Here is a 25649-nt window from a genome sequence, read left to right as displayed (position 1 = left end):
AGGCGGATGCACTCTTGTGAAACTGTCACGTTCCTGCTTGTTTGACGCACATACATCCAGCTCTGATTGTGGCCAACTTTCTTTCTACGCAACGCACAGGACAATGCTTTGATACAACACAGCCTAAAGCAGGCATAAATAACCTGCCGTTTATACTTGCGGAGTAATTGTCTGTGTATTCAAAGCCAGAATGCAGGAGTTGTGTCGCTCTCCATCTGAAAATACCTTTAGGCAGCATGCACGCACGCACGCGCGCGCACACACACACACACACACACACACACACACACACACACACACACACACACACACACACACACACACACACACACACACACACACACGGGCTGGGAGCCATTTCACAGGAGCAGTTTACCTCAGGAGACCAATTCATACATAATACATAACATTTCATTACAATCACACACACACACACACACACACACACACACACACACACACACACACACACACACACACACATTGGTATATGTCTGTCAAAGATTTTGTACACTCATGCCAGTACAGTGACTACACTCACTCACTGGAGTGAATAAAACATTGGCTAGATCTTTCTGTTTAGGCTGTGCGCTGCAGAGTATTCAGCATGGTGTCTGACTGTTGGTACAAACACTGTCATGCACCCATGGGACTCAAAACCCTTAACCCAAGCAGTGCTTTGGTTAACTACTGCCCACAGAGCACAGGACCACAATGCTTTGCCAGACACTAGACTTTATTTTATTTTAGATCAGGTGACGACATGAACACAACGGAGACAGCACACGCAAACGGCCACAAAGCGCAAGGTTGTGACACACAAACATACACATTACTAATGAAACAATAATAATACTACTAATCATCATCAACCGCGGTCGAGATCATGGATTCCACAATGTCACGCCAGACTTCCCGGTCCTTCATTGCCGGTCGTCCTAAATATTTTTACTTTTAACATCTTGGTAGCTGGGATGACCAGATATATATCATACTAATATGGGGGAGAACACAACGGAGACAGAGCTTCTTTCACCTGACCATTATATCACTGTGATTAATTCTTGTTTTTTTCATGGAGATGTAGAAATTACTGACCAACAAAGACTTATAATAAATGGTGGAGTATATGGTTATTCTTCCACATTGGGCTATATGCACACAGAATAACTCTTCCTACTTCCGGGCCGCTTCCCTACTTCCTTCACAGGTGTTACCAATGAAACTAATAAAGGCTCTGTTCCATTTAGTGTGCAGTGGTTATCAAACGTTTTAATTTCAAGGATCCCCATAACTCTGAGCGTGTACAAATGGAAACAAATGGACCTTTAAACCAGAATGGAACAGAGCCTTCATTATAGTATCATCAGTAACACCTGTGAAGTAAGTTAGGAAGGGGCCCAAGTTCTTTCCGAAATTGCGTGTGTGCATAGATCCCATTGGAGTGCGTGATTTCACCAACCTGCATGTAGAGTGACGTATGAGTGTGAGCACCGAGCTGAAGTGTTCTGCCCACAGACAGGACACTGACATTTTGTGCCGCATGGAAGTTATGGTGCTTGACTTAAAGGACGGATTATTTTATAAGCTTAAATAATTCATATACATATATCAGCATTCCTCTCACGTCACATGCGATCTAATACTCAACATGTGCCCCATATATAACAAGCATGACACAGTACAGTGTGTACGCGCTGTATCCACACACACACACAGCCAATCCACAGGCGTGCAAACTTTGGCTATACTCTGGTCCAGGACTCGCACAGCATGGCCGGCTTTCTAATCTGGCCTCTCGAGGTGTTTGGCTTATCTTGAATTCAGCAGCAGGGCAACGGCTCTGCCACCTCTCCTCCATTGCTGAAATCTCAGCGTTGTTTTTTGGCAGCAAATTTTTATTATATACTTTTAGTCATAGTCTCTTGAATAGTTTAAATTTAGTTTCAGTCACATTTTAGTCACCTGGAATGTTTTAGTGTTTAGTCTAAGTTTATGTCGGCTAAACGTCATCCGATTTTAGTGGACTAAATCTGCAGTTGATTTAGTCGACTTAAATGTATTTTGGCTGGCCTTGATGCCACCGTAATGGCTGATTTTACACTTGCTGAAAATAGCTGATCTACAAGCTCACAACGTGTCTAGATCTGCTATTTTCAGCATGCAACCGAGTGTAAAATGACTTATACTGGATCTCTCGTCCACTAGTCCCTTCCTAACATTTTAGTCTAGTTTTTATTTGAAATTGTCCGTATATTTAGTCTTAGTTTTAGTCATCATAGCTTACTTTTCAATTCATTTAGTTTCCATTTAGTTTTTGTCAGTGAAAAAAGGTAGTCGACGAACATTTTTCGTCTTAGTTTGGCTGAAACCACGTCATCCCTTATACCACATTACCCCTGCATCCTAATGAATGTCCACCAGGCAGAGTGTGTGTGTGTGTGTGTGTGTGGCGTGCATACGTGCGTGCATACCTCATTACGTGCATTGGGATGTTTACATGTGCAGTTTCAGGGATTTGGATGTTTCTGTGTTGCGCAGCGTGCAGTGTGCGTGCATAGCAAATGGTGTGTCTGTGTCTGTGCCTGTACATTGTACTTTGTTTTTGCCTGCATAGCTACCTGGCATTGAATTGGAAATAATAGTAGATATATTGTTTCCAGGGAATGTTAATGAAATGTAAGCACACCCCATCCGATTATGTGATACCCGTCTGTTGGTATGCCCATATATCGATATTGCTGCATGCCTGTGTCACTTTTATGGTTTCCAGGCCAGATCTCTGACGTCAAACGTCCCGTGTTCATGCTCTCAAGAACGAGCATTAAGCATTAAGAGTCCTCGACCAACCACAGACACCCCGCAGAGAGGACTGTACAACATTAATGCAATTATTACGCAGACATATGCTGCCGTTGTTATTTTGGCACTGCGAGGGCCTGTGGGCTAATAGGCCTGTCTGTTGCCCAGATGCTCCCACAAGACATTTTTTAGACGTGTGTGTGTGTGTGTGTGTGTGTGTGTGTGTGTGTGTGTGTGTGTGTGTGTGTGTGTGTGTGTGTGTGTGTGTGTGTGTGTGTGTGTGTGTGTGTGTGTGTGTGTGTGTGTGTGTGTGTGTGTGTGTGTGTGTGTGTGTGTGTGTGTGTGTGTGTGTGTGTGTGTGTGTGTGTGTGTGTCGTACCTCGTACCTCTAAAACAGATACAATACCTGACTTCACGATGTGCAATAAACCCCCTAAAGTTCATGTCACGAGACAGAAGTTTAATGTGGCAGGTGAATGGAAAGATCACAGTCGATGAAATCTTTTCTGAGCAGTACTCCAGCAGACTTCATTTAATCGCCCCTGCCACTTATTATGAAACTGGAGCCCGTCAGAGTAATGGCATTGGCCAAGGTGCAACATCTTTTGTCCAATGTACACTGAAGTCACTATATGTGATTTGACTGATGGACTGGTCAAAACGTGCACACAACACGTCGTGACATCTTATTTCACGGTAAACGTGAGGGTGGTCTGAATGGGTATATATATAGCTATGAGGCTCTCCCATCTCTTGAATACGTTGAACAATTGTGACTAGAATGTAAGAGAGCTTCTTGCACGTTCTTCTCTGATCTTGGACCTAAAACGTCGTAAGTGGAAAGCTGGACAGTCGCTCCTCCGGCTTCGGTGTGTGGTCTAAATGATCTGGGCTGTTGGGCCGAAGTTACCTTGGAGCGGGTGGGGTTGTCTAACTCTGAGGCTGTGGCTCTCTCAGAGGATATTATATCTGACCGCAGTATCTCTGTAAGAGCAACTATGACTGTTTGTGGACTTGAACACCAACTTCCACTGACTGATGCCATAGATGTCGCCTCTATGGGCACAACACCAAAGGCAGCGGCTTGCTGAGACTGCAAGGGAAGACTGCGTGTCTCCCTGCTGCGGACGGACCATTCTGTCTCTCATTTTTGTCCCCCAGCAAGCCAAATGACGTCATGATGACGTCATGACGACGTCCTCCGGTGACGTTCAGGACTAGGCCAGATCACAGCCCATATGGGGATGATCTTTAGGTCTTCACCAGTTGAAATAATATAGCTTATATTCTGGGCCAGATCTGACTAGTTATGAATCATTGTAAGTAACATGTCCCGCCTTATAGGCACATTGTAACAGGCTGTATTCCTATTAACTACACCGGCAGTGTTTATGTTCTTTTGTACTTGATTATGTGGACATAAGTATACATATTTCAAATGTGGAGGGTGGAGCCGTCTCTCCGACATCTGGCCGAGTGGCCAGTGTGCTGAAACCCATGCAGGGCTTTCAATTATTCTGTGGTGCGTAGCAGTATCTCTGTGTTCTTAAACCTCAGTATACTTGTTGTGTATGTAACCAGCTAAGCTTTCTTGAGCAATATATTCCCGCAGGGCTCTTCACGCACGCACGCACGCACGCATGCACGCACGCACGCACGCACGCACACACACAAGCCTGCAGACATAGATGACGGCTCAATTGTAGATGAGTCAGCCTTACCATGTCCTTGCCAAGATATCGGAACAAATTGGCACTGGGGATAGTGTGTGCGTGCAGCGTACGTGCGAGTGAGAGAGGCTGGCTGGTGGCAAAGACATGTACGAGAGAGAGAGAGAGAGAGAGAGAGAGAGGGAGGGGGGGGGAGAGGGAGAGGGATGACCTTGAAGCACTAAGCAGTCACTCACGTGTCAGTATAGACTGGAGAAGTTGCCAGCAGGTGACATTGAAGAATCTTTTCTGTCAGTGGGTTTGAGTGTGCATAGCCAACGGATATATCTGCGAGATACTGTATAGAAGATTTAGGTCTGCCCAAGGCTGAATAATACTAATAGCAACAAATACCATGGGTGATACTTCATCACACACCCACTGCCTTTTTTCATTACCACAAAGAAAATGAGAATTTAGCTTGCAAGTCTTCAAGTTAATACATTTTGTCTGGGGGGAACTGTCTCTCTCTCTCTCTCTCTCTCTCTCTCTCTCTCTCTCTCTCTCTCTCTCTCTCTCTCTCTCTCTCTCTATCTCTCTCTCAGATTGTAGTCCTGCCGGGATTATCCAACAGTGTGGCGAGAGAGTTGGCTCAGAGCTAGAGGTGTGCATTGGCACTGCATGCCTTCACAACTCTTCACAAAATTGTGTCCAGTTAGTTGGTTCCGAAGATGAATCATTTCCATTTAGACGAGTGAAGGCATGTGCTATAAGAGCAATATATTATACAATTCATTCCATCTTAGATTACACAATAATAGTGAACACCTTCACAATAGTGTCTTCTCTTTACACTTTTACAGGGTCGCGTCGCCCCCCCCCCCCGTCATTTTTTATTGATCAGAATTCAGATATGAAAAGAAACATCTAAAGTGGGCGTGGTTATCCGTTGTTGTGGGGGAGGGGAGAGGGGGTGGGGTGGAGCGGGCATGTCATATTCTGTATCGACGCCACAGAAAAGCTGTCCACCTGTGTGTGGACTCGGAGGAAATGCGAATTCTAAAAGTAAATAAAAAATAGCTGTTGCAGGTGTAAAAAAGAATGCCACAATTCCACAATGTCATGCATGGCATATTTATATTTACCCCAACATTTCGAGAACACGGAAGTGAACCGGTCTACTGGGCGACGGAGCCTGCTGCTGGCTGCTGTCTGTCTCTCTATACTCGTCAGAAAGAGCAGGGATATGGAAACCACGATCTCTAATACAAATCTATATGTAACAAGCGTAAATATGAATTAGATATGCCCTTGACACTTGATATCGAGCTAATATGTAATGAGTAGCACCAAATATTTATTTTCTGCCCGGAAATCTGGACATACACAGAAATAATTATACAGAAACAGCAGAAAGCTCTGAAACCAGAAGACTATACTGTATGAGCAAATTGTACTATCAGCTTCCTAAACGTTTAGCTTCCTATCACAAATGACAATTGTTTTTGTTAAAATCTAAGAAATGGTCATTTTGGGTGCTCTTTAAACGGGTAATCAGCCCACTGCTGCATGCTTCAACTGTGACCCCGCAGCTGTACGCCTCATCTCTTCCTTATTCTGGGCGGGAACCCCTTTTTGGTGCATTATGTTATGCTTTAGCTGGAAAAAAAAGCTAAAAAAAGAGAGCCACTGACATAGAAACATAGCTTTTTCAGAAAACTGTCAGGATGTAGAAGATTTTAGAATCTGATCTCAGGTCGAAATGGGTTATATACTGTTGTACCCGAGGCGAAGAAATGTGCAATTTTGACACGTGTGATGTCTGTGAGACAGAGATGTCTTTTTGCTCATTGTCAGCACCAAAAGCCCTGCGTCTTCCGCTGAGGCTTTGTAAGCACTCCTGTCAAAACTATTAACATTTTGTGGATTAGTTTGAGACTGGATCGAAAAGCTGCGTTGTGTGCATGTGTGGCGTGCGTGAGTGCGTGCGTCTCTGTGAGAGAGAAATTAAAAGTACCAGTGTGTGACATTAGTCATAGCTCATGTGTGTCATGCCTGCGGCTGTGATGTTTTTACCGCAACATCACCACAAGGACATTTAATATCCCCGGATGAATAGGCCTCCTCCGGGAGGGGGGAAGGGGGGGGGGGGGATTGGCCCCTATATTGACCTGCCTCATGTGTAAATGAGCATTTAGCACATGCAAACGGTCAGAATCACAGTACAGGATAATGGGTATAGTGTGTAATAACAAAGTTTTATTCATTTATTTATGTATTTTCCGTGCGTCTCAGCCTCCGTATATATAGGAGGTATAGTATAGGAGGTTCCGCTGCTGGCACTTTGCGAATATGGTCCTGTGTTGTTGTCATTAAAGGTCAACCCTCTGACAGTAGGAGTCCCAAGGTGTACAGCTGCTAACGCTCAGCAGTCAGCACCTTAAGTATCAGCTGCCGAATTAGGTCGAGGTCATCCTTCCTCCGGGGGCTTTTGAGCAAACAATCAATATCACAGTACATAGTGGGTGTACTGTACTGTACTGTACTGTACTGTACTGTACTGTACTGTACTGTACTGTACTGTACTGTACTGTTTATTATTTTTCCATATACGATACACTGACAAACAGCTTTTACTAGGCATTTCAGCTACATGTTTGTCAGTCTACACTAACTTGATTTAACTTTTTTTTGACACGCATGACACATTTGATTTGTATTAACACCATGTTTAGTGTGTAATGGGAATATTATGGAAATCACCACCGCACACACGCTATTTAAGTTAGACATTTGCATGCACAGTAAACTCAATGTGCTGCAAATGAATGGACAGAAAACAAAAATGAAAAGTATATAAATACAATTTTAAAGCCTTGTATCATATTATGTAACATAAAACAAGGCCCTGGGAGGCTTTTGATGACTATATTCCCCTTGCTTTTTACAAGGCTGACAAGGTCCACACTCTGTCTCTCTCTCTGTCTCTCCATCTCTCTCTCTCTCTCTCTCTCTCTCTCTCTCTCTCTCTCTGAAAAGCCACCGGAATATAATTAGGCTTTAAAAATGAAAGCTTTAACAATTATATATGGCAGTTACAGAGCTCTCTCGGCTGGCTCTTTCTAAAGTTAATACAAGTTAATATAAGGACATAGCCTATATTAGAAATATATATATATATGGTGCATTTTATGTGCTTTTACTAATGCGGCACTTACTTTGGCACACATAGACTTTGTTGCATTACCGGACCAAGTTGTAGATGCACAGTTCTGCTGATGCTATTATTGTTATAAATCCTTGGATATGTTAACCCATTTTGGGCGGGAACCCCTTTTGGTGTTTTAAGCATTGTGTTAGAAAATAGCAGATCTCATCTCAGCTTGTATTCTTTTTTCTAGAGCCAAAGTTTTTAACTCACATCTTTGCTTCTGGGGGGGTCCCTGGAACAACATATTTTCAGATGGATGTCGGCGGCCAATTACATATATTTTCTGGGGTCCTTTACATGACATTTTTGGGAACGACTGACATAGAAACATAGGGTTTTTCAAGAAAACATCAAGCCTAAATGAGTTAAATCTAAAAGTGCTGGAATGCAGTGTATACGGTACCTCCAGAGGCACCGCACACTGCACAGCTATAAACCTTTGTGGTTTCATCTCCCCTCTGATGGCCCTCATGTAACTTACAGTATACCCCTGGCACTGTGTGGTGCTTGTCAGCATTATATGTCATATTTTCTATTCTGTTTTATATCCCCCTGCTCCCAAAATATCCGTTCTGTTACATTCCAAGTTCTTGCTCCGAGCAGTATATTGAAGGGGCGAAGCTTAATTGTAATTGTTTTCCTGCTGGGGCTTTTGGCAAATGTCTACATTTCACTGCTCATACCATTGTTTACTTCATATAACATGCAGGGACGGGGATACTGTGTGGACGTCCGCTTACCATCTCTGCAGCTAAATTAATTCACTTTTGAGACTCCCATTATTTCACTGACACCACTAGCCTCGGAAACCCAGACGTTTTTATTTCCAGGGAGAAAAAAAATCTGGGGCCGAGTCCACTTTAATTTGACATACGCAAAATGTTCACTCTCTGCTGATTTCTGATACTCTGCACCTTTGTTAAATTGACGCAATGCACTCACGTACACACACACACACTCCTCTCTCTCTCTCTCTGTCGCTCAAATGAATTAGTCTCATGTAGTGCAGCTGTGTCTAGTTTCCTCCGGCAGGCTTCCGGGAACTGCCTACTGTATGCCATAGAAAGAAAGCATAGGTGGGTTCCAGTCTACTGACACCCAAATGTGACCAAACTGGTGTGTCTTTCGTTTGAAAAATATGTTTTCGTTCTTTGTGTGTTTTGTGTGTCAAGCAATAACTGCTCTGTCTTAGTTGAATTTGAGCCACTATACACAAAGAAGGTGCAAAACTATAAGTTGCAAAATTATAATTGCAACTCATTGTAACTGAAGGAAAGAAAGAAAAATACGAGATTTTCTTAACACACTGGTATCGGATTCGGTACTCGATATCGACCGATACACAAGTTGGAATCAGTATTGGTATTGGTAGGGAAAAAATGGTCTATCTCTATTTGTGTCATCATACACCAAATTAAAACACATTGCTGCTCATTTTCATGTCTCATGATTGGGAAAGACTATAAGTCAGAGTCTGAAGTGAATATTTGTTTTAAAATGTATGAGCTGGGTGGCCGTAGTGGATTCACACTGAGTTAGGGAGGATGAGACTCGGGGAGTGAGATATGGAATTCAAAACAGGCTTAGAATGTCTCATCATTGCTCAGCATACAAATTAGGCGAGAGCGTGCATCCCCAACTCTTCCGTATATCCACACGTTCAGAGGAATGAATAGTTCCTCTCTGCTAACACCACAATCAGTAATTGGAAAAAGGGAAAATATATCTGTTCAGCCAGTGCAAACAGAGATTGTTCATCAACGTTTCACCCGATTATGCACAATATAAAACCAAATGGCTTTTTGGCTTGGAGAGAATTGATTCCAGGAGGACGTTGACACATCGAAATGGAACTTAGGAAACTACTAGCTATAGCGCCTGTGTTTCACTGTATCAAATGCACTCTAAAGAGGCCTCTAATGTGTGATGTAACAAAGCCATGCACACATCCAAGAAAATATCATTTGGTGACATTTTGTGGGCCTTCCCTCAGGACAAAATAATCATTGTGGTCCACATGCCCTGGACTTTGCAATGGCCAGGGCTCCATTTTTCTGAAATTATCCCAGTGTCGTCGGATTAGAACGGAAGCTGATTAAAAGCCTGTTAAAAGGAGTTAAAAGGAGATACTGGGACTTGCTATGCAAATGTGATGGAACCCCAACTAACCATGGTTGGAAAAAGTTATTAAGTACTTCACACACACAGCGATTCAATCATCGCATTTTGCGAGCTGCGTGTGCACTTTCTTTATCCTGTTTTAAGTGGCCGACAAGATACAGGGTATACACGACAAGATGTTATATGGATCATTCATTAGTATTTTTTTATTTTCCCAGGTGTGCACTTGATGTTCTTGTTGTTCTTAATGGACATTGATGTGGAACAAAAGGGGCCCTTACCTTGTCATTGTAATATAGTTTAATATAACATTTAATTTAAAGTGGTTATGTAACACCACCACCGATGCTGTAGCAATCAAAGTGTTACTTTCATTTAGTTGGGCAGACCAGCGCATTAGTCCAGATGCCAACACATGCATGCATGTGCAGCCACGTGCATTCACACATAGTGCACGCACTCACTCACTCACTCACTCACTCACTCACTCACTCACTCACTCACTATTCTGAGTGAACTGCAGTGCTGTGATGATCATGATGATGATAATGTTCATGATGCCCCAGGAACTCATTCAACGGACTATATAGAAAAAGAGAAATACATATTGATTGATTGATTGATCCATTCCTTTTTTGATTGCGTTAACTAAAGACTTGTTGACAAGAATATAAGGATATGCTGTAGACAGACTGACTGTATATAGACAAATCCAAACATTCCCAATGAACACAATGACACTTGACAGGGCATTTCCATTCTGATCCAATATAATAGGCTGCTACAGTATATTTCAATCTCAGTGGAGAGAGTGTGACATACTGTAACCGGACGTCCGTGACTAACGTGCTAGATGTGGGGTGAAAATGCTCTTATACCTCTTAAGAACTGGTCTAGTCTGTAACATGATGTACTGCCTGTCCGTTTTTATTCACGGGGCAGATTTGTGACAGAGGCTTATATCTCTTCAGAAGCTCAGTACCTTCTAGGATTTTACTGTACACTAAGATGTGGGTTTGTGTGATGACGGTAAAGGGAAGCAATATGAATAATAGTGTTTGTGCGTGCGTGCGTGTGCGTACGTGTGCGTACATGCACGCATCTGTCTGTCTGTCTGTGTGTCTTTGTGTGTGTGCGTTCATCTCTGTATGCACAAGCAATGTCAACTTTGTATCGATTAGAAACATATGAGAGGGTGTTAACATCAAACGCAGACACAAAACTATAAGCCTCTATATACGTTTTTTTTAATGCCTTGATGAGAGCCCGAAAAACCTGATGAAGAGATACAGGCATTTCATTTCAGCTATACATGGCAGAGACAGGTTCATGTGATCAGCTTTGATGTTGAATTTATAAAATGTAGCACAGAGAGAGAGAGAGAGAGAGAGAGAGAGAGAGGAGGATTTCTTTTTACTGTACAGTGTGTACAGTAAGTATGTGTGTGGGACGTGTGTGGGAAGGAGAGATTAAGTCGGTGTAAAATAAATGAAGATGGAAGTTGTTAAACAACGAATTGAACCTGGATGACATTTTTGTCCTCTTGTCCTCCTCCCCTCATCTGAACATTTTCCAGTTGAACTGGATGAACTTGCAACTTAGATGACACAACAAATCAAACTCTACAGCCTACAAAACACACGCACGCACGTCGCACGCATGCACTCACACACGTGCCACACACAACACACACGCACACGCACACGCACACGCACACACACACACACACACACACACACACACACACACACACACACACACACACCATCTGAAGTAAGAACATCTGTCTGTTTTTCAGTTTTTAAACAACACAAAAAAGAAAAGGTTGTACTGTAGTTCAGGAAGATGCAGAATCCGCGAAAAAGATTGCAGTATTTTCCATGGATGTGTGCTGCAGGAATGTTGACCACAACATTGCTGACATTGTGTCCACCTTTTGTGTGGTGTTACTGTGTACAGTATGTCTATGATATGATCTTTCACTGTAGACGAATTGCACTATACTAGAACATAGGCCACCATTTGCTTTAGTTTTTATGGGGTATTAAGCATGCAAACTGGACACTAGCCATACAGTCACATCTATTTAGACTGGAACTGGAGCACAAACAAATCTCAATCGTACCATATGGGAAAACTCAATTGGACAGGCTTCAATGGAATAATGAAAAGAAAATACATGCATGACCTTGGCTATACTGCTATAATTAGAACAGTTGTTTCTCAAAGCAGATTCTGGAGTCACCAGGCACACTTGGGAAGAACCCCAAATGGTTCAGTAGATGCTATAGTTTACTATAGAGATATATCTTGGTATCTTGTCCTCGTGGTTTTTTTTGTTACTTATATTAGTTTCTCTGACGACAAATGTTATTTACATAGGATGTTGTTTAGACAGATGCAAGGTTACTTTTTCACCTAGTAGCCTATGAGGCACCACATGGGTCATTACTCAGCATGTGCTTATTTACCTCTGATTGTGATCACCTGTAAGCCATTTTGGGTAAGAGGCTAAGATCATCCTGCTAAATGCTTATATTGTAATTAGTTCTAGCTTTATGACAACAGCATTCCCATATGGTATCATGTTGAAGGTTGTTTGAGAAGCCCTCCACAGAGCAAGTTATTACTGCACAATTGGTGCACAGGCAGTTTACAGTACACAGCTGCCTCTCTCATGTCACTGACATGAGTAAATGTCTTTGGCTGGGAGGAGGTGAAAGATTTCAGTCCTTCTCAGTATTTATAGCCCCGAATTCTACTTGCTGTGATTGTATTGTATATATTGAAAATGTATTTTCATTTAGAGGATAGCCCGGCCCTTGAGATCGTTTTAGAGGGGGTCCTCGGGCACATCACAATTAATACAGTACATAGACAAAACAATACATCAAACATGTCAACGCACAACAATACACTTACAACATCAACGAAACATAGAGGCTCTCCAGTCCAAAACACTACATCAAGACCAGAAGCAACTGCACTGAAACACCTTACAAGGTCTTACGTCATCTGTCACTCAATGTCGCTCGAACTAAATATTTGTTCCTCTCCTTTTTTTTTAAATTTTCAACTGAGGAAAAATGTACCACCTTTTCTCAGTTAAAAGAAATCATGAAAAATATAATGACACGTATTAATTATGGAGATCCTTGCTCACAGAAAGACGGAGAAGGACAGAGCAAGAGGATGAAAGGGAGGGAGGGCCAATGTGGAGTATACCGAACGCACACTCTTTGCAACGTGTTGTCAACACAATAACCCAGGCCAATGTCGAGTGTACCGAACGCACTGGTCTCTTTGTAACGCAATAACTGAGGCAATGCCGGGCAAGCTGATCACTGCTTTCGACCACATTTAAAAAGAGAGATTCAGGCCATCGAGGTCATTTGGGGCTGTCATGGATATGATACCCAGAAACAGCTGTATTTCAGCAATGGAAATGTACGCTACATTAATCTGCTTGCATTGTAGCACACAGCAGACTACAGTGACACCATAGCAGCCATGTTATCATTGTAGCACACAGCAGACTACAGTACGTGACACCATAGCAGCCATGTTATCCCTAAATAAGTTAGTAACTAACTAACTAACTAACTGTGCGCAGCTCCTCTCAGCTCGATCTGCACAGCCCACTGGCACATGCATCGCAACGGAAACGAGGAATAATTGGCCTGATTGGGCTGTCTGGCTGTTTTTAGACCATCTGTATAAAACCACTTTGGTCGCAAACAAGACATCTCAAAAACTGCTGGCTGGTACATTTATGGTGTACATTATATATTCATGCTTCCCAGACGATTAACTCCACAAACGCCAACACACAAGATATTGCAAAATCAAATATTGCCATGAAACTTGCTGAGCGTATTCAAGCTCCCTCATGAAGTCATTGATTTTTTTTTGGCAGCAGTTGCTGTGTGTGTGTGTGTGTGTGTCCATGACAAATCTCTCTTACGGACATTAATGTCGATCCTATCCAATCCCATTTCCATCCTATCAGATCTAGTGCCGTGCTATGAGCTTGTACATCTGCTATTTTTCAATAGCTAAAAGTACAACATAATCCTTAAAAATAAAAAGGGATTAAAAAGGGGGGGGGGGTTAAAGGGTGACAAGAATGTGTGACATCATTATTTAGGTTATTGCATTGATAAACACTTCATTCCATTTTGTTTTTCTTTTAGGTTTTCTGAGCTCAATTACACACCAAAAACCTAAACTTTGAACATTCAGTGGATTTGCTGTGCTGTTTTCTCCGAGGGTTTGGAAGCCTTTTGAGTTGCAATGAAAACAGTCAAAACGGTGATAACAGTGACATCTGCTGGCAAATCCAATTGACATATACTGTATGGGATTTGCTGGCTCTTACATCACAAACAGCAGGAAAATCAGAGCACTTTGAGCCAGAAAACCCCAGACCACAGAAAATCTGCTGAATGTTAAAAGTTCAGTTTTTTTGGGTGCAATTGAGCTCAGAAAACCACTAAAAGATCAGTGAACCTGCACTTCACGCTGCAAACTAGATGGGGAATGGAAGGGAATGAGGGTGAACCTAACTGTGAAATGAACACAGCAGCATCTCTGGTCTGTTCACACGAGAGAAGGCATTGAGATGACAAACACAGATGGGACGTGTGCCTTTTATGAATGAATGGATTTTATTTTCCATAGCACTTTTCCAAACATAGTTACAAAGTTAAAAACAGCATGATGTTAATTTTCACTAAAAACAAACATTAAACCTGTATATAGGCGGCCCTCAAAAAATGGAACATCATTTGCAGTTGACTGATAAAATAAGTTAAAGGGACACTTTAACTTGCAAATAAATTTAGAAGATTTAGAACACTTTCCTGGGGTCTTTATGTGTGTAATATGTGGTTTTAGATATTTTGGATTTTAGCAGTGAGCCCAGTGTCTCTGATGTCATGGACACTGGATTTACTTCCTTCCTGGACTACAATTACCATAATGCTCCTCCTTGTGGATAGGGGAGGGCTGTCTCACTGAGACAACATGTAGTCCTGGAAGTAAGTGAGCCCAGTGTCCATGACATCATAGACACTGTGTTCTGCACCAATCGTGATGAAATGAAAGCATGTACGTTCCAATGTGCAGAGGACAGATGAATGATGACTGAATCACATACAGTAAGCACTTTCTTTTTGTTGCCATTCAACACCCCTGGTATTCACAGCTGGGTTTCCCCCCCCCCCCAGCACCCTGCTGGAATTACAGTGCTTCACGTTATAAACACAGATTGCATTGATTGCCGGCACTAATTGAAAGGAGATCATCCCCGATGCGGAGTGCATCTGCTTGCTTTTGTATAGGACTTGGCATCTGCGCTCTATACCCTCACCTCATCAGGTATAGAAGAGCCAAGGATACCATCCCCTGCTCTTCCTGTACCTCAGTTGCTCAATCACACTTTCTAGAAGATTCCGTTCAGGCAAGGCAACAGAGCAGACGGGTCACAATGGGGAGCAAAGAGGATAACCAGTCACTGCGAGTGGGGCTCTCATCAAGAGAGGAAACGAGAGAGAGAGAGAGAGAGAGAGAGAGAGAGAGAGAGAGAGAGAGAGAGAGAGAGAGAGAGACCGACCACAGGGGGAGAGAGAGAGAGACCGACCACAGGGGGAGAGAGAGAGAGAGAGACCGACCACAGGGGAGAGAGAGAGAGAGAGAGAGAGAGAGACCCCGACCACAGGGGAAATCTTCCAGGGAGATGGATGGAAATGCAGCAGAGCAATTGATGCACTCCTCCGTTTAGCTGTAGACCTGAGGAGGAACACCTGTCAGAGAGGAACAAGTGCAGAGAGAATGAGGACTCTGCCAGCGACGCTTCGTCAGACGCATTGCACAATTGCTCACTGCGGCGAAGGTCCTCTCCGCCCTGGCACTGACTGAGGAGCATGCATTTAGCATATTGAACGCTCACATTGTGCGCCCGGGCTTCATTACGCGGCCTTCACTCCATTTCCAGACATTATTGGACATCTGGTCGGGCAAAGTAGTATCTTTGCTCGTTCTGAACGGAACAATTATCAGTGTTGTGCTATAGTTGCTGAAAATCAGTAACTAGTTGCCGTTACTATAGTTACTATATTACTTAAAACCAAAAAGTAATGTGTTACATGTGAAAAGTAACTTTTTTGTTACTTCTAAAAAGGTTAAAGTTAATTTCAGTACGGTTTGGAGATTTGGAGGATAATACAGTCTGTTAATCCACTTGACATGCATTTTGCATCACTGAACTCTGCTAAGCAATGTGGTCTTAGCAATTATCATTATGAAATGTAGTGGAACAATTAATACAACACAAAAGATATAGTCTACAGTTTTACATCAGCATTTGACCACAACATTTTAGTGTCCTTCCTTTATCTCCACACATTCAAAATAATGGTTATATTTCCAATACTGCACTGTCGCTGAGACTTTCATTTGACTGTGTCAATCATACTGCAGATATATGCAGATTGTGGCCCCTAGACGTGTCACAGAGACAAAATCTTTTTCGGATCGTTTTACTCATTGCTGGCTGTCTGAATACCAGCAATGGTCATTAAAGACATATTGTTGCTTATAGCTACTTACTTTACCTGGGTTGCATGTCCTGATAGTTGTACTTTATTCCTGTTTAGTGTTTAGCGCAAAGTCACGAACGTGACACAATAGGACAGCTTATTGCGACCATCAGATCATGAAACACACATGAAACTAAGGCTGCGATAAAGACGTCAAGGATTCGACAGTTATGTCACCGTTATGCTCATGCAACACGGAAGTAGCAATGGCTCGAAGCTGTTCATAAACAAGGGGCCAGCTTCCTGCTCGTAAACCACAGTGACGTGACATCTCTGGCGAATCCTTGGTATTGCGACTGAGTCAACTTTTCTCCCAGCCGCCTCGCGTACCTCCGGGTTACTAAATGTAATGCACTAATGCAGGTAATCTACGGTAACTATGTAACGGCGTTGCGGAATGGTAAAAAGGTAACTTGGTACGTTATTAGTTACCGCAAAAAGTAGTGGCGTTACAGTAACGCATTACCTTGTACCGCCATTCTTCTCAGATTGTGTCATTCCCCTCAGCACTCTTGAATCTGCCGTGTTTAATGGGTTAAAGATGTTCTGCCTTTCTGCTATTCTCAGCCAGATACAGTTAGAAAACATTACACGCGTATAGCTGATAATCTGTGGCCTAGCACGATCCTGCTATTAATTCACAGTATAAAGCAGAGCAATGTGAGTGAGGCCATAAAACCTATTGTTATTCTCAACCTCGTCTGTTGCTACAAAAACAATTGCTAAGCCCCTGCAAGGATCTATTTGGTATTACATTCATGGCCAACTCACCAGCTGAAGGAATCATTGGCCTGGGATTTAAACTAAGTAATACAGTACAACTGTATTTTAACAGTTGGATTGGTGTGCTGCAGGGCATGGGAAAAGGCGTATGGGGGGCTAAAGGGAATGATGTTCTGAGAATGAGCTTGGTATTCAGTCTACATGCACCATACAAAATTATTGAATCCTTATTTTTTCCACAAAACAATGCCTTAGTCATAAATGTGTCATTTTCTTACTGTATATGGTGGCTGGCTTAAATGCATAACAATGCAAAGAAAGTTCATATACAGAGAAGACAATACAAATATAATTAGTACATTTCAAAAACATAAACATCAGCATTTAATCCCCACTTAATCCCCCACAGTTAATATATATTTATTATTGATTAACCTTTTTCTCGCAGGACACAAGTTGAGCGAGTGAGAGACAGAAACTCTGTGACGATGTGCAGGTCCTGCGGGACAGTCATTTCACTCTCAAAGCCAGGACGAAAGGATAATTCAATTAACAACTTTAATGAGTTGAATTTAATTGAATTATGCCACCAAAGCAATGCCATGAATAGAACTGAGTTCAAGTGAAACTAATCAAATTGAAAGTTGGCTAAGGGATTGGATACTTGGGGGACATTATTGTACAGTTTAATTGTTTCATATCATTGGCTCTATTGAGCATGCTCTGTAATTATGTTACGTGCACAGCTATTTTGGGTAAACCCATCATTGACCTTTTTACGCAATTTGGCAAATGGTCCCCGCAAAGGTAAATATCAGCATTGTAGCATGACGGAAACGGCACACTTGTGTGGCTCAGCAGGATTTAATTTAACGACACCAGAGGGGAAAGGTGACTATCGGAGAGAAGGTGTCTCTCGCCTGGACAGCTATAGGTCCCTTGAGACGGTGTAGATGAGTCAATCTTTCATTTCTAGAGCCTGGAGAAAGGAGAGGATAATTGCCTGGTTCTCATGGCCGCTTCAAATTGCTCTGAGGGATTGGGGGAGGACGGCCATGAAGTGCTGAGGGAGATAACCCAAGTTCTGTATACGGAGGTCTGAGCTGTAGCCTACGGAACGTTGGTGTTTTCCCAAATGCCGTCTCGGAACGTTTTGTCTCTTCGTCTGCAAGTAAATGATTGATAGTTGCCTCTCCTTCCATTGTACAGTCTATAGACAGACCATCTCTATTAACCTTCTTCAATGCGGATTCAACCATATACTCACATTGTAGGTGACTACAGCAAGCCAATCTAGAAACTACTGTAGATACAGTTGTAGACTAGTGTCATGCATTCATTATAGAAAACCAATTGTGTAAATTCTCTCACATGGTATGGTGAAGTGGTTTGCATTGGAAACATTGCTTCGGTAGAATAATAATCTAGTGCGATTGAATTATATTGTTATTAAAGCCTATAATTTATTAGGTAACGAATTAGGTGTCGCACGCTGACAACATCCAGCTCCCAACTCGTTGCACATGCGACCGGTGTGATCTTGTAGGTTTTATATTTTCGACAAGCGACACCACCATGCGAAGGAGTGAGGCGCACAGTCAGTGTGATACAGGGATTTAGAGATACTTTGGAGATACTGAGAGGCAGGAGGGGGATTCATGCATGCGTGTTCACATGATGGGGAATAGATTTGACAGTTTAATACATTGTTTATGCATGCCCGTTCAACTCTCACAATGTCCACTCATACGTTACTCCCATCCATCTCCCCAGGAGAATGATTAGCAAAGTGGCCCCCAGCAGACTAATCCTCACCATTTCTGTGATCACGATTAGTTAGGTCTTTGAAGAGGTGCACGAGTGGCTACTATACACCGTCACCCCTCTGTGTACCCATGGCGACGCCACCGGTGACACTTCAATGCAGAAAGCATAAATCAGCGTTAAGAGTGCTCCCGCGCTCTGCGTTAAATGGATAGGGTTCATTATGGTTGAGACATATTGCTACTTCAAGACGCTGTTCCTTTTCACAGAATACAAACTTTTGTGTAATTTCTTTTTTAGTTTGGTCAATTGTACAGGCATCCGAGTGTTTGTTTCCTGTTGCCCTGTCCATTGTGTTTACACTCAGTGGTGGAAAAATGTACTCACATTGTTTAAAAGTAAGTATTACTGCTGAAAGCAGTAGTGATACTTTTCTTTTCTTCTTCTTTTTTGTATGTATTGTATTTCACTATGTATACTTACAGTATCAAAAGTAAAACACATCATTATGCAGAATGTCCCATTTCACAAATGTATAAAATGTCTACAAGTCTTTTGAAAATAGCAAATGTCACAGTGCGTCGCATCGCAACACAGTGAACTTTGTAGATCGGCTGTAAGAAATGTAGGGCTGAAGTGGTTAATGTTACTGTTTAGTAATGTAAAAGGACCTCAAAATTGTACACAGTACTTTAGTAAATGTACTTACTGTAGTTATACGTTACACCACTGTTTTCACTTACACGGCTGTCAAACGAAACAAAACAAAAGCAACAGAACAGGAGCGATTATTGATGTTGACGTTATGCTGGACAATATCTTCTCTTGGAAGGATCAATCGGCATCTCTCGCTGTGAAGTCACACGAGTCTGTCAGCATGTGTTTTTTCAGCGATGTATTGATGTGTGCGTGCGTGCGTGTGTACACACTTCACACTTGTCAATGACATTGACAATTAAGCGCTGCCTCTCTTTGGTCCGCCATTCTTTTCATGTCACAAAATACCTTTAAAGCAACACATAATCTATTGTACTTCTGCACGTGGGTGAGTGAGTTTGTTGTGTGTGTGTGTGGGGGGAAGGGGGGGACTATTTACTGTACGTCTGAACAGCTGTGTGGGACACAGCGGCTTGAACTCTTTATGGGAAATTGAGTCCCCATTGTTTACAATGGGAAAGCTGCCTAGCAGCGCGTGGCTGCCCCGTCCGGTGTGTTGTTGTGGTCGTCACTTTGGAATATCTTTCTACACCACAACAAGCGATTACACCCTTTTAAAGTGGATTTTTATGACAAGCAACTCAGCGGTCGGTGCACTGGCTGTTCAAAGGTAACTTTAAACATAGGCAGTCTAGCCTGAAAGACGGCCGTAAATTGTAGGCATTCAAGCTTTGCACGCCGAAGCGGTGGATCTTTTTGCGATGACGTCATTGCAAAAAGGCAATGTCCGGTGGATTGCCCATAATGACTTGAAACCAATGAAAAACGTGGATTAAACAATGAAAACATAACTCGGGCAACTCGCAAATCGCAGGGAAAGTGTTCTACAATTTATTAACTCGAGCAACTCGTGAATAGAAGTCAAAGTGTTAAAACGGGAGCAGGTAATATGCAGAAGCAATATCATCTGCATGCTGTAATGAGGAGAAATATGCAGTCGCATCTGTTTTCAATTCGCTGCACGAGTGAGAAAAATAACACATGCTGTAAACAATTAGCGCCGTGCCTACAGTGAACTATCGCTGCGGGGGATTCACAGTGTAATGAAATGAAAATTATAAATGGTAAATTATGAAAATTATGTTCAATGTTTCCTTTTCCAATAATTATAATTGAAATATGATGCCCCAATGGAAACAAGCCATGGTGGTTTATTGGGTTTATTAATCCTTTTTGCATCCTTTTGTATAGACTATAGAACTGTACTTTCTGTGCTTTTTTTGGCAAAGCGTTTAAGTATTCAATCAATCAATCAATCAATCAATCAGCTATCTTTCTACAGTATTTCCTACTTATTCAAAAAAAAAGTTAAAAACTGTAAGGATTGCCAATAAACGCTTGCAGAAAGTGAGGTGATCCATTTCACATCAGTGTTGTTTTTGGCAGCAAATTTAGATTTTAGTTTGAGTCATTAGTCTCTTGAATAGTTTTCATTTAGTTTTAGTCACATTTTAGTCACCTGGAATGTTTTAGTCCCTTCGTAACATTTTAGTCTAGTTTTTTGTTGACAAAATCGACAGTATATTTTGTCATAATTTATAGTTTCAGTCACCATAGCTTAGTTTTCATTTTGTTTCCATTTTGTTTCCGTCAGTGAAAAAAGGTAGTCGACGAAATCAACACTGTTTCACATCATTTATGCACGTTATTATTTAATGAACTCTGTCTGACAGGATGTCACATCATGTGTAATGGAAATATATACGGCACATCACAGATCACACGGCTGCATAATGTATTAATGACTAGCACAACCGTGATTGAAAAAAGAGACCCACCCACTGTGATTAAAAAAATAATCTCTTGTGTAGTTGTCCTTGTACATGGGGGTTAAAACTGGGTTGTTTGAGTCCTGTGCTCCTGTACCAGTGTTGCCATGTCTGCTTATTATACGTGAGATTGGGCTTGGTTTTCTGTAAAGTATAGCTTGAAAATATTGGTAGGCTATAATTGCCGGTTGTGTTTTTTTGGGCTTGTTTCTAAAGCTCATTTCGGGCTTGCTTCCTATAATGCTGTTATGCTGGTCCTCCTCAGCCATTTTCATACAGAGGACCCCCAAATTAATAGGAATTTGTCCACAGACCGCCATCTGAAAATATTTTGTAAATATATTTTGCAAATAGCAGATCTACAATTTAATGCTGATTTGCTTTGTCAAATAGCAGTACAGTTTAATGGTTTGCAGTGCTGTAAATGTGGCCTACATAGTCGCTTCTTTTGGGCTTGTTTGCATATACCTGGTTGCTTATTTCTCTCGTGTAACCTGGTAACACTGGCGTGAATGTGAAGCCAGTGTGTGAACAGTGTGAGTGCACACTCGGCAGAAAATAAAGGTTACAAAGGAGGATCCTATGGCTTGTGTCTTTGTAACACTGAAATGGAAACTGCATTGTCGTTGCTGCCAGGCAGAACAAACCTCGTTTTTTTATTTATTAAATTAATGCCTTACATCAAAGTACAAAAGTTTCGCACAAAAGTAGTGAAAATACAAAATTGTGAGCTTGTACAGAGAAGATTTGTTCACTATTTTTGTATGACAGGAACGGTTTTGGACATAATGTTTCCACCCAACAGCAACGACATAATATTACACTCGTAAAATAATGAACACTTATATTAATGTCAAACTGATAAAATTATTCAAATTAAATTACAATCAAAACAACTCTATATGCAGATTGTTATTGTACACACCATTGTCTGTGTTTGAACAAACATCGGATTCCACTTTATTGGGACGATAATCAACATGACACTTTTTAATCACATTCTTTTTCATTCATTCATCTGCCTAAATTGTAATTCATGAGATTCTGGACAGAAATTGTAAATGGCAAACCACAGACGAAAATAACATAAAAATGTCATGAAAGCAGAGATATGTGATGTAATTTACGTTCAGTGGAGTGTAAACTATTACCAAGCCAAGCTGCTATTTTCAAGACAAGCTTATCTTCCTGACGATTACTTGAAAATAAATTAGATATTTTCCCCATGTCTAGTTTTGTCAGTGAGACACAATAGAAGATGATGTAATTTGCAGTAGGCTAGTGATAATACATTGAATGCATATATGCACTCCACTTCTGATCATAATTGTGCAATAAATGCATCCTTTTAACAGCCTGAGTAGCCATTTATATTTCTGTCCAGTATGATTTAAGAAACTCTTTATTTGAAAAAAATCAGGATAAGAACCCAGATTTGTTTTGGATGTTTTTTTTTTATTTGATTTGATTTATTTAGAAAAGCAATCATAATACAACATTATAATCAGCGATTCAAGGATTACACAGTAAAGTCCAAAGACTTATTTCCACTGGGGTCCTCTCACACTGAACGGAACAATACTTTAAAATACATCACAAATACATAACAGTACATATACATTACATACACAACACAACAAGTATGTCCCTATCCATCCCTCTAAGATGTCCCTTTATAGGGAAACCTTTTCCAGTAGCCATTTGTTTGTCTTCTGTTTAAATGTCCTCAAATTGGATGTCAGTTTAACACTGGATTCCAGGCTATTCCACTGTGTGGCTCCTATATAAATGAATGAGCCTTTGCCCACTTTACTTTTAAAAGCAGGGAGCACCACATCTGCAATACTGGCTCTGGTGAAATGGTTGTGTACCTCGTTTACCTGCCTGAAACATGTTCTGAATGTTTTATGTTAAATTGGTTGTTATGATGGACACTTTAATAAAAACTCTATCCATCTATGTTTGTTGCCCTTAACTCTTATGATACCATGAACGGAAAAACGAGATTGATTAGATTATGCACAGGTAGCCATAGACGAGAAGGAGAGATTTGATAAACAAGCGTTCATTCAGAATTAATAATAGTATTTTTTTTTTTAGCTTCCGTCGCTAGCCACCACTTGCTTCCATGTTTTTTTTAAGAGAAATAAACCTTCCAAGGAAGGGACTGCACACTCGGGGAACAAAGACGGACAACTTACTGCATCATCAACTTATTTATTTATTAGCACGACGCGTTTCGCCGTGAGCTCCCGTCAGGTGCTATGATGGTGGTTGGGCTCAGGCAGAAACCCTGAGAATCATCACCGAGGTGAGCTGAGGATCTTCCTCAGCAGCCTGCGGAAGAGAAGATGATAATGAGCTGACATGAGGAGGATGGAGAGGGCATGGGATACAGCTGAGCAGGTTGACTCATAGCATGAGTAACACAGTCTGAACTGCTCGCTCCAGTGGCATTGAACTATGCATATAGTCCCACCACGTCTCTGCCCCCAAGGCAGAGACTGACATGAACGTACTGGTACAGCACGTCTGTGTGAGCATGCAGGGCTGGAGGAATGGCATGCCCAGTAGGCAGTTAGTAGACGACGTCTTAGTTTGAGCTCTTGCAGGGCATCAACCTTTGGTTCAATCAGTCTCCAACATGCAGTGTATTCCACACTTATAGTTACAATCTATCGTCTGCTATACTGGTGCGAGGCTGACTCTGTATATACCGTCATGCACCTGTGTGACGAGACAGGGATTCAGACAGTGTGTTTATGTGTAAAAATAACTAAAGACTGGCTGTCTCAGAGTTGAATTAACAATCAGGATTAACCACTTGAGTTGAACCCTGTTAGTTGACTGGAGTCCCTCAGAGAGAGAGAGAGAGAGAGAGAGAGAGAGAGAGAGAGAGAGAGAGAGCAATGGATTGTCTAGTATAGTACAAGAATCACATATACCAGTATCCACTGTATCATCTAGAGCTGGTAATGCATCACTTTACTTGAAATATTCAGCTCATACAGTATGTGCAAATTGCAAGCTAAGTATCACATATATGACTTATGTAAGTTGCCATGGGGCCCAGAAGGGTTCCTGCGATAGGGTCAGCTTTGCACAGAAGATATAGCGTTGCGGTGTCGCCGAGTGCTGAACGAAAACAAAGTGCTTCATGTGAAATTTATTGGGAACAGTACGTGCTACAAAATGTATTCCCCTTGTTGTCTTTGTTCCTCTCCCGCAGCTTAGTCATGCTCTTGAAGCATCACCATGCAGCCTTCAGGATGTTCTCCTTCTCAAGAAGAACTTTAATTAGTGAGAAAGTTTTAAATCTACAAACAGTCTGCTAAGGGGTTCCTTCAATGTGTTTCCCACACAGATAGAAAACAACCGCACTCGCAAACATCTACGGTATATGCACACACTGTAACCAAATATTTAATTACTTGCTAAAATAAATCTATTTAATTGAATTCCTATAAAACACACATGCGTGGCATGAGATCCATCCACATGTGTTCCCTTTCTTGCCCACAGCAGTGGGGCCTTTAGAGTTGAGTCGGTGCAGAGTGATGGATGCTGCCCACAGCGGTGGGCCTTTAGAGTTGAGTCGGTGCAGAGTGATGGATGCTGCCCACAGCGGTGGGCCTTTAGAGTTGAGTCGGTGGGTGAGTGATGGATGCTGCCCACAGCGGTGGGCCTTTAGAGTTGAGTCGGTGCAGAGTGATGGATGCTGCCCACAGCGGTGGGCCTTTAGAGTTGAGTCGGTGGGTGAGTGATGGATGCTGCCCACAGCGGTGGGGCCTTTAGAGTTGAGTCGGTGGGTGAGTTGATGGATGCTGCTACGTTGACAGCAGGAGTAATTCTCTGTCCCGTGGTGCTTCCCAGCACGGGGGGGGTTGCCCATCACTCTACATTACTCCCCTTGTGTTGTGGCAGCCTTTCACTTTGTTTAGCAAATTAAATGCTTTCCCAATCGAGTGCTCCTGAGAAAAGTGTGTGTGTGTGTGTGTGTGTGTGTGTGTGTGTGTGTGTGTGTGTGTGTGTGTGTGTGTGTGTGTGTGTGTGTGTGTGTGTGTGTGTGTGTGTGTGTGTGTGTGTGTGTGTGTGTGTGTGTGTGGGGGGGGGGGGGTCAGGCCTATAGGGTGTGGGGGAGACAGGGGGCAGGGGTAAACCATAACAGCTACGACATCTGCATCCGTATATGCATCATGGGCAGTGGCTCAGGCAGGATTGTGTAACTGGAAGGTTCCTGGATTAATCTTGCCCTCCCCCCTGCAGTGTCATGTGTGCACGTTGCTCATGTCCA

The 25649-nt window shown here is 42.1% G+C and overlaps 1 protein-coding gene across 1 annotated transcript in view; it reads right to left on the bottom strand.

Annotated features, from left to right (window-relative positions):
* Positions 1-25247, bottom strand: part of LOC308311751 (putative E3 ubiquitin-protein ligase UBR7) — a gene marked incomplete at both ends in the record, with an annotated part of 33171 nt that extends 7924 nt beyond the window's left edge. Inside the window, 2 exons of the mRNA XM_080758535.1 lie at positions 23663-23717; positions 24854-25247. Of these exons, the coding sequence (XP_080614661.1) occupies positions 23663-23717; positions 24854-25247 (449 nt within the window). The remainder of the gene's footprint in view (positions 1-23662; positions 23718-24853) is intronic.
* Between the last annotated feature and the right edge of the window lie 402 nt (positions 25248-25649).

Source organism: Protomyctophum bolini (genome assembly GCF_963924005.1).
Source record: "Protomyctophum bolini genome assembly, chromosome: 24".
NCBI lineage: Eukaryota > Metazoa > Chordata > Actinopteri > Myctophiformes > Myctophidae > Protomyctophum > Protomyctophum bolini.
Note: the sequence above shows the minus strand (reverse complement) of the source record. Positions and strands in the feature narration are given on the sequence as shown.